The following is a 10,135-nucleotide window of genomic DNA, read 5'->3' as shown; positions in this document are numbered from 1 at the left end:
CACTCCTCCCACATGACCCCTTACTAACCCCACTGCCCCGTCTACACTAGCTTCCCCATAATCCTTTATCTCACCCACCCACCCCTTGCCTAGTTTAAATACTCCTCCAACCTCTTAGCCATTCTTTCCCCTAGCACCGCGGACCCCCTTCCATTGAGGTGCAAACCGTCACGGCTGTATAGGTTGTACCCCAACGAAAAGTCAGCCCAGTGCTCTAGGAACCCAAACCCTTCCTTCCTGCACCAAGACTTGAGCCACGCATTTAGCTCCCTAATCTCCCGCTGTTTTCCTAAACTTGCACGTGGCACAGGCAAAATTTCAGAAAAGATGACATTGGAAGACCTTTAACCAAAAATAATCGTTTAACCATTTTAAAACAGATCTTAGACATGCTCACACGCAAACAAAACAACCCGGAGGAAATGACTGCTTTGGTGGCTAAATATTTGGGTGAAAGATAAGTATTTTATTCATCTGCTGGTGATTACTCCAAAAGTGGCTCCTGATTACAGTATTCATCTATTTGCTCATCTAATGAATCATCTTTTCCCCACATCTATTTACACAAATACTCAATCTAAAATTTCAGTTTTACGAAAGCAGATTTTCCGCTCCACCAAATCAGTGTGATCTTGCCAGGATTATCCCATTATTGCCCTTAAATTTAATCTCCACAGACAGCACACTCTTTCAGTATTCCAAGAAACACAAATTCTGAGCCTTTAAATTAATGTTGCTTCAGGTAATAGAATTACTTCCTAATAAGTTTGGAAGCTGATTTCCATACTGTATATTGATACTCCCTATTCCAGTTTCAGCCAGGCAATCTGGCAACACAAAGTCTGTGTCAGCCAAAACCAGAGGGAGCACATTGCACGTTTATCCATATAGCTCGAAACACTTTCTGATGCACAGATTGTACTTCCATAGAATTTTAGCAGAAGGTACAGTTATCTCTTTACTCCACAATTCACCATCAGTGACGTGTGATAGGTAGAATGAAAGACAGATGGAAATTGAAGGGTCAAATAGAAAAAAAAGCAGATGTGCAGTGCTAGCAAGACACATCTTTTTAACTTCAATGACTTATGACAGAACTGCGCTCCCTTGTCTGGCTCAGTAACGAGCAGAGTACCAGTCGTTGTCATTGATCTGGATCAGCTCAGTCACTACGTCCATGAGGTTGCCGTCATGTTTGCGTAGCAGGCGTTGGTTGAGCTGCCGGTCACAGAATCCCATCTCGAAGAGAATAGCCATCATTGCTCTTTCTTGTTCTTCTGAATTTCTTGGCTGCAGTTAGGGGAACAAGCAGAATTGTGTTTGGAAATTACATATACTTCACTCTACCATGTAAAATTTCATTCCTGAACCAACAAGTGTATCTTTCTGCAATTTTGGTGTGTAGGCAGCCATCTCAGATCATTTTGCCTGTCTCAGTGGGACATGGATTTTACTATTAAGTACTGTTCTTAGATCTACCAGGGAGCAGTAATCTTTTGTTAGGGAGCTGCTGTCTGGTTACCTTCCCAATGTTCTTTTGTTAGGCTGCTGGGTGGGAAAGGGAGGGGGGTGATATCACTAAAACTTGCAGTACAGCAGTAGAGTGACTGAAGTTTATCAGAGCACAAGTCACATGACTTGGAGCAGCTTGGAAACTGACTAGCCCCATTTCAGATTTCAAAATGAAATATAAAAAAATCTGTTTGCTCTTTTGAGAAATATATATATATATATATAGAAGATCATGTTGGCAATGCTCAGTCTAACTGCTCCTTTCTTAAATCTATCTAATGTTTGAGTCTTTGGTAGTGTTCAATGTAAAAATGTTCTGCATCTTAAGGTGGAACTTCCTGGTTTCTAATATATATATATATATATATATATGGAGCTCTGTTCAGCTTTTAGATATATAGAGAAGAACACTCACAGAGATAACAGAAGCTCCAAAGCTTTCTGATACATTGCACATAACACAATCCATTTACCCACAAACCAGTGGTTACTTTTCACATCATTTTAATGAAGGATTAATAGAGAGAGTTGCTGCACTCACCAGATTTGTCTCCTGTTGACCGGAAAATAAAGCCTTATAAGCAGACGCAGCAACCGACAGAGCTCCTTTTACAAGACCGCCGGCAATGCTGACAGCTCTGTTAAAAATTAAAACATGCATTAAACATTTCCATACCCATTCCATGTGCCATTTTCTTCAAGAATGGGATTGCCAAAAACTGGTCTGAATGGCATAAGGTGAAATGACATCAGCTCAGAGTAATAAATCAGTAATCAAAAAGGAGGATGATACAGCTGCATATTTTAAGTTATCAATTGCTGCTAATACTTTGAAAGATTATTATATGGGATCCCTGGAATCCTGTTATCCAGAATTTACTGAATTACAGAAGCTCATCTCCCATACAGTCCATTTGAAAACGATTTCCTTTTTCTCTGTAATAATAAAACAGTACCTTGTAATAAATGGTAACTAAGTTGCATGGATCCATATTGGGGCCAAACAATCATACTGAGTTTATAAAATGATTTCATTTATTTATTGAAATACCTCTCCAGGTCCAGAGTATTAGGTACAGGTATAGGATAATAGATCCTATACCTGTAATATCAATTTAATACAATTAAAATAAACCGAAAGTTTATATCAGCAATAATTTGGTTACCTTGGATGTTCAGTCTGTTCATTGGGTGCTGGGGTGAAAGCGGTAGTTTCTAACGCTGGTGCATTTTCATCTGAAGAATCTTTCAGGAGACAATCAAATATGAGAAAAGTATAAATCTTTGTATGAATGGGCCAGTCACCCTTCCAATATTTAGCTTTCTTACTCTGGATCAACTGGTAGAGCAGTTTCTAAGAAAAAACTAAACGGATAAGATATATTTTTTCCTGAACGTAAAAACTTTTGCGTGAGCATGCTGAAAATGGTGATCTATTCATTTAGTAAAAAAATATTCATCAACCCTTTGCTTCCAACTGTCATGTTTCAAAACAAATAGAATACCTTGGTTTTTTTGCTCTGGAAAGGATTGCCTGATGGTTGTAGGTTCAGCTTCTGTTGTCAGAGATAAAGCAGCTCCTGGAGCCTCCTGCAGTGCCCTTCAAATAAACAAACATTTCAATTAGACACAATAATGTATTGTGTGTGCTACTGGGTGCTGGATATGTACACATACTTTTGAATCTCCTCTATATTCCTATCAATTCCATACACTTGTCAATAGAGAACAATATTTCTTATCAGGGGATTGGCATTTGTTAGACATTCAGGAGTGAAGTATCAGGAGGATGTCCAGTGGCAGTGTGAGTTGATCAGTGCACCTGCCCTTTCCAGTTCAGTGTGTATCACACAGTAATAAAGTAATGTGAAACTCTTCAGGGATGTGTATACATATCTTTATATGAAAACATGCTCATGAGTATGTTCCTTAGGAAAAATGCATTCCGGCTTGCCTATCTTCTTCCTGAGTGCAATAGGGCTTTTTGTCTGTTGTTTTATACAAACCAAAAATATATGTTTTTTATTTCTTCTGCTAAACTGGGCAAACAGGAAAATTAAGGCTACTCCATGTTTGGTCCGTGTGAGCTTCACTTTCTTTCTTTTATCCGTTTAGTTCAAGAAATAACAAAAACCATCGTTTTTTTCTGATTAAAACAACAAGCAAAAAGTATGTTCGTCCAAAGCCCTACCCCCTGAATTGAACTTAAAGTAATAAGGGGCTATACTGCCCCTTTAAGTAATGCAAATCTGATGTTGAATCAGCCAGCATGATTCTAGCCTAATTAATGAACCCTGAACTACTTATCCCACTCATCTATATCTAGACAGGAGAATATAAGCGAAGATAAAAGGATAAAAATTGAGACCATCTCTTTCTTATCTAAACAATAAAAACAAAAAATGTGATTGGTGGCCATGGGTTAGGGTAAGGGCACACGCTGCTATTTCGGGAGATTAGTCGCCCAGCGACAAATCGCTTCTTCTTCGGGTGACTTATCTCCACAAACTGCCTTCCCAACCGGCTAGAATGTAAATCGCCAGCAGGATGGCACTCTGTTGGCCAAAGTCGCCCAAAGTTGCCTCACAAGGAAACTTTGGGCAACTTCAGGAAAGCTGAAGCTATCCGACTGCCATTCCGCCGGAGATTTACATTCTAGCTGGCGGGAAGGCAGTTCGACGAGATTAGTCACCTGAAGGAGAATCGATTTGTCGCTGGGCCACTTATCTCCCAAAAAAGCAGTGTATGCCCTGACCCTAACTGTACATGTGCAAATTTGCCCAGCATGTTTTACTTGAAGGGGTTAGCCAAAAAATTTGTACGGATTCTGTAACTTTTAGGCTTTCAAGAAAAAAGGGAGCTGTGAAGTAATGGAGTTCTCTCCCTGAAATGTAACTCTCTATTAACTGGCCTTCTCCGCCAGACTGTCCCCTCTCCAGTCCATAATGAACACTGCTGTCAGGCTTATACACCTCAGTAGCTGCTCCTCCTCTGCCATGCCACTCTCCCAATCCCTGCACTGGCTTTCACTAGCTTTTAGAATAAAATTCAAACTAATGACCCTGACATTCAAAGCACTTCATAACTCTGCCCCACTCTACATCTCTGAACTCATCTCTAGATAATCACCTAACCGCTTACTACTCGCCTCTAATGACCTTCTCCTCTTCTCTCATTACCTCCTCACATGCTCGCATTCAAGACATTGTAAGGGCTGCCCCCCACCGCTCTGGAATTCTCTCCCACAGTCTATCTGACTTTCTCCCAAGATCTCTTACACATTTATTTAGAGAAGCCTATCCTCACTCTGCTTAGCTACCAAATGCAATACCACATACAGTACTATATATTTCACCCACTTAATTCTGATCTTGCCCACTCGCACACCTTATGTCTCTTTCCCTTCCCCTTTAGAATGTAAGCTCTTTTGCAGAGGTCCTTCCTCACCTTTTGTACCAGTACTGGTTGTTATGTATGTAACTCTGTATGTTCTATGCATGTAATTCATGTGATTTCTTTGTATAAACACATTTATTTTACAGCCCTGCAAAATATGTTGGTGCTCTAAAAATACATGGTAATAATAATAATTAAATGGTTGTATTGTAAATTCGTTAACTTCAAGAAGGGGTTGGATGGCTTTAGGTGGCTGTAAGTTCTATATCCAGGGACAGGCAATTTACCCTTTTCTCTCCTAGCAGTAAGTCATCTGCTGACATAATCTATAAATTTGTTATAATTAAACATTAATACATAGGATTCTATGTGGTCCTATGGTTCTTATTGGTATAAAGCATATCAATACCTTGTTTGGGGTGATGGTCTCATCACTTCTGGTGTAAGTGGGACAGTATCTAAGGTTTGTGATATAGTGAAAATGTCATTGATGCTGTGCAATGGGGACTGATGTCCATTGTCTTCATCTTCCTTTGCCCCTGTCTTTATTTCCGTGTCGCATCCTGTCTCAGAAAGAGCTGAATTGTACATGGACTCTTCCAATGGGCGAGATGTGTCAAAACACTCAGGAAGGATAATGATGTAGTCCTCTGTAGAATCACATGATCCCTGGCTCCCTGTTTCATCGTTAGTATCTTCCTTCATGTTTTGTTCATATAAATCAACAGGACATGGCTCTGGGGAACAGAATTTAGGACAAAATACACACATAATTTGCCTGCAGCTATGTGTATTTGGAGAAGTGAGTTCTAGAATCTAAAATATCTACTAACCTGTAGGAAGTGTCTCCTGTTGGTTTCCAGCATCCACATTCTTATGTTCTACGGGGTCTGAGTAACTGAGTGCAGAGGAATTCTGAACTAAAGTCTTTTCATGCTTTACGCTGTAGTCACAACTTGAATGTGGCATAGACTGTAGTGAACCTGGTAACACACGGGAAAGTTTGGTTGGTTAATTTGGTATTTCATGTCAAACAGGACTAATATTGTACCTAGTGTGTCTCTAAAACAGGGATCCCAACCTTTTGAACCCATGAGCAACATTGAGAAGTAAAAGGAGTTGGGGGCAACACTAGCATGCAAAACTGTTCTTGGGGTGCTAAATAAGGGCTGTGATTGGCCATTTGGAGGCCCCTATGTGGATTGTCAGCCTACATTGAGGGTCTCGTTGGCAGTACACCTGGTTTTATACAACCAATACTTGTAAATCAAAACTTATCAAAAATAATCACCTGCTTTGAGGACACTGGTAGCAACATCCAAGGGGTTGGAGAGCAACATGTTGCTCACAAGCTACTGGTTGGGGATCACTGCTCTAAACCAATCATTTTGCTCATCTAAATACATTCAACAAAAGCCTCACATAACAGTTAGTACTACTAAACCACCCTCCCATCGCCCACCAGGAAAGCACCAGTTAGATCCCCCTCTAAAATCCACTATGCTTGTATTCTCCTTTAAAGCCAATATATTCTGCCATCTACTAATCTTGGGTCCCCTGAACATATGCAATTGTTGACCAAAACATGTTGTTAAGCAAACTGTTAAATAGAGGGATCTGGTTGTGTCAGTCCATATAACCATTTTAGGTAAGCATGCAAACCCACAAGCACACTGGCTGCTTAGGACACTCCAACACTGCTTGGCTCATTCTGCAATTCAGGGTTCTGAATCCCAATACTGTTTGCTGGATTCATATTTGGCCAAACAAAGATACAGCTCTAAAGTCATGTGACAAGGGAATGCAACTATTTTTGTTCACATGTGATGCCTTTTTCTTTTAAATTCTAAATTTTTAATATGCAAGTAAGGGGTCGGGTTTGGCTCGATATTCTGTCAACTGATATGTTGCAGAATATACAAGGAGTTACCTTTTTGAATCCAAGGTCAGGATGTTACCAACAATTTTAAGTCCCCTTTGATTGATGTGTCCCACGTCATTAAGATCATATTACTTTTGTAAATGTAATGATATGCAGGTTTCACCAAGTAGAGTCATACAGGTATGGGATACCTTATCCAGAGACCCATTATCCAGAAAGCTCAGAATTACAGAATACAGATTTGCCATTTTAAGATAATTATTCTCATTTCCTCTATCTCTGTAATAATGAAAACCTTGTAAAATGCACTTTCATATACATTATCTAAGGACTTATTCTTTATATCAAGTGAATGGTAAACCTTTAAAACAATGATGTAATAAAGTTGGTATGATGGAGTGTTACCATTTGTATGGTCCATGACCATGCTTCAATTTAAACTATTATAAATTATTGTGTAAAATCTTTTGAAATGTCAGTTAGTAGAGGCCAGTGTGCACCATCATGTTACTACCCCAATTTATACTCTAAATCAGGGATCATCAACCTTTTTTACCTGTGAGCCACACTAATATGTAAAAGAAGTTGGGGAGCAACAACAAACATGCAAAAAGTTCTTAGATGTGCCAAATAAGGGCCGTGATTGGCTATTTGGTAGCCCCTATGTAGACTGGCAGCCTGCAGGAGGCTCAGTTTGGTAGTACACATGGTTTTAAGCAACCAAAACTTGTCTCCAAGCCTAGAATTAAAAAATAAGCACCTGCTTTGAGGCCACTGGGAGCAACAACCAAGGGGTTATTGAGAAACATGTTGCTCATGAGCCACTGGTTGGGGCTCACTGCTAAATAATGTAATAGTACTGTATTAAGGTAAAACTCACTGCAGGGTGAGGTCTTCCTTTGTGGCAGGTTGTAATCTGGTGCTGCATCTAACGTCAGACTCCTTATCACGGTTTCGCACACAAACTGAGTTCCGCTGATATCTTCATCCTGTGCCACTGGGTTCTCTCTGTTTTCGGGGGACTTACTTAGTCCTGGAATAAAGGCACACTCTGCAGTCAAATAAAACATAAATAGTGGCTTCTATATACTGCATATTTCACATGTCACAAAACACAACTGCAATTGATTTGATCCACTGATTCTGTTATAGTTATAAAAATACATATATTTTTGCTTTTTGGGGACGTTTGTATATTATTTGTCTCATACATATGTATTATTTAACTTTAGATATGCATTATTTAACACCTCGGCCCCAGTCAGGTTTCACATTTCATTTGAATACAGGTAAGACATTTTTTAATATTCTCTGCACGCTCTTTATAAGAGATTTCCTGCGGGGAACTATTAGTTTACATATAATAGTATAGAGATGATCAGCACTCACAATCAGCACTCACATCATTGTAGATGAAGAAAATAGTATTTATTCAAGAAAATAGTATTTATTCAAGAAAATAGTATTTATTCAATCCGGTCGGATTAAGATTTATTTATTTATTTTTTTCAATTCTGTGTATCAAAACAGGATGTACATACAGCCGTATGATAAGAGAGAATATACATTTCTAGTTTTTACAATCCTTATACAATTCAATCAATATTTTTGTACAACTGTTAACAATAAAACTTGACAAAGCATTTCACCTTTATAGCTTGTTATACATTTACATTACCAACTGTCTGTGTTCAATTTATATCATGTCACAATTTATACAATGTGCATTACATTTGTGGTTTCTAAGGGTTAATCATAGAGCACCGTAGGAAGAGCTTATAGAGGGGAACCGCAGGGGGGGTATCCTTGGCAGGAAATAATAGTTTACCAGTTGTCGCATCACACGACATTGTACGTTAGGCCAGTCCACTAGGTGGGAACCTATTCATGTGTCCTCATCCAAATCTAGCCATACCCCCACACATTTTGAATCTTCCCTGGACAGATTCTTTCCATGTACATTAATTTATATAGGGGGATTGTTTTTTCTAACAAGATTTACCCAATATAAGGCAGTTGGGCCAGAAGTGTCCTTCCATTTAAGGGCTATCGCCTTTTTTGCAAACATTAATAGCACAGAAAGAAGGGTGAACTCAGCTCTTTTTACCGTTAACTCTTCAATCCTGTACAATAGAACTATAATAAGATCCAGGGGATTCTAAGCTCCATTCTTTCCTGAATGGTCTGTACCACCTGTTGCCAAAATTGCTGTATCAATATGAAAATATGAAAATAATTTGCCATATGTGCTTTCTTCTACTGTTTGTCCCAAACCTGCATTTTCAATTAATGGTCCATCGTGTGTCAGAGGAGACAAGCAGGGAGTCATATCTAGAAAGAAAAGTGCGGGTATATCCTACCACTTAGCTTGGGTTTTTTTAAAAACAGAGTTACCTTTTGACATTAAATGGCTATAAAAGAGAGATAAAGTTTAACGCAGATCTGGGTTATGTACATAAACCTCCATTCTCCTGGGAGTGATATCTATCTGCCCTTCAGGAAATTGAGAATTCACTGCATGCCTCACTTGAAAAAATCTAAATCCAATTGGGTAACTCAAATTTTTCTTTCAGTGTTTGGAACTGCATAAGATTACCATCTTCAATAATATCTGCTAAGTATTTAATCCCATATTTTGCCCACAGCTGAGGGTCTGGGATGCTTTCAAGGTGCCTTAGTTTAGGATTACACCAGCGTGGGGTGTACTTAGAGAAACCCGTAGGGGGTATGGGTGAGAAATTAAGAGCTACTTGCCACGCCCCCACTGTAGCTTTCATTAGGGGGGTGACTGTTGGTGAGTTTTTTATACCTCTATAGAGAACATTTTTTTATCCCTCGAATGAGCCCAATACTTGTGCCTCCAGCAATGTGCTGGCATTATGTGGAGAGGCGGAGGCCCAGCGCCACGCATTTACCAATTGGGCTGCCAAGTAAAACAAAAATAGATTGGGAGCATCTAATCGCCCTCTTGTGATCGGGAGTTGAAGAGTCGCCAACACAATTCTGGCTTGGGATTTGTTCCAAAACATTGAGATTTCAAGACTCCGATCAAAACACTTCCTTAGTTATTATTAACGGATATTGTCTGAAGATGTATGTTAGCTTTGGGAGGATAATCATTTTGAAAAGGTTGATTCTACTGTATAAAGACAATGGCATGGATGACCATGCCTCAACTTTAGATTCAATGTATTTTAACACTGGGGAAAGGTTCAAATCAACAAATTTCTTGAGGTCTCTATGTATCCAAATCCCAAGGTATTTAAATGACTCAGCCCATGAAAGGCCATGAGCATTAGTAAACACATTAAGGCCAAGGCCCTTTGGATCAACTGCAAAAAGGAT

The 10,135-nt window shown here is 39.3% G+C and overlaps 1 protein-coding gene across 3 annotated transcripts in view; it reads right to left on the bottom strand.

The window, feature by feature from the left end:
* Nucleotides 1–445: 445 nt before the first annotated feature.
* Nucleotides 446–10,135, bottom strand: part of nbr1.L (neighbor of BRCA1 gene 1 L homeolog) — a 35,585-nt gene continuing 25,895 nt past the window's right edge. For 2 of the 3 annotated variants that reach the window (XM_018234046.1, XM_018234047.1), the window contains exons 16-22: nucleotides 7,671–7,841; nucleotides 5,742–5,891; nucleotides 5,318–5,645; nucleotides 3,018–3,112; nucleotides 2,679–2,757; nucleotides 2,054–2,150; nucleotides 446–1,290 (exon numbers count right to left, since the gene is read on the bottom strand). In XM_018234046.1, coding sequence (XP_018089535.1) covers nucleotides 1,117–1,290; nucleotides 2,054–2,150; nucleotides 2,679–2,757; nucleotides 3,018–3,112; nucleotides 5,318–5,645; nucleotides 5,742–5,891; nucleotides 7,671–7,841 — 1,094 coding nt within the window. In that variant the 3' untranslated portion in view covers nucleotides 446–1,116. 3 annotated transcript variants of the gene reach the window in all.

The sequence above is a fragment of the Xenopus laevis genome, chromosome 9_10L, assembly GCF_017654675.1.
Source record: "Xenopus laevis strain J_2021 chromosome 9_10L, Xenopus_laevis_v10.1, whole genome shotgun sequence".
Taxonomy (NCBI): Eukaryota; Metazoa; Chordata; class Amphibia; order Anura; family Pipidae; genus Xenopus; species Xenopus laevis.
This window is presented reverse-complemented; position numbering and strand designations above follow the sequence as displayed.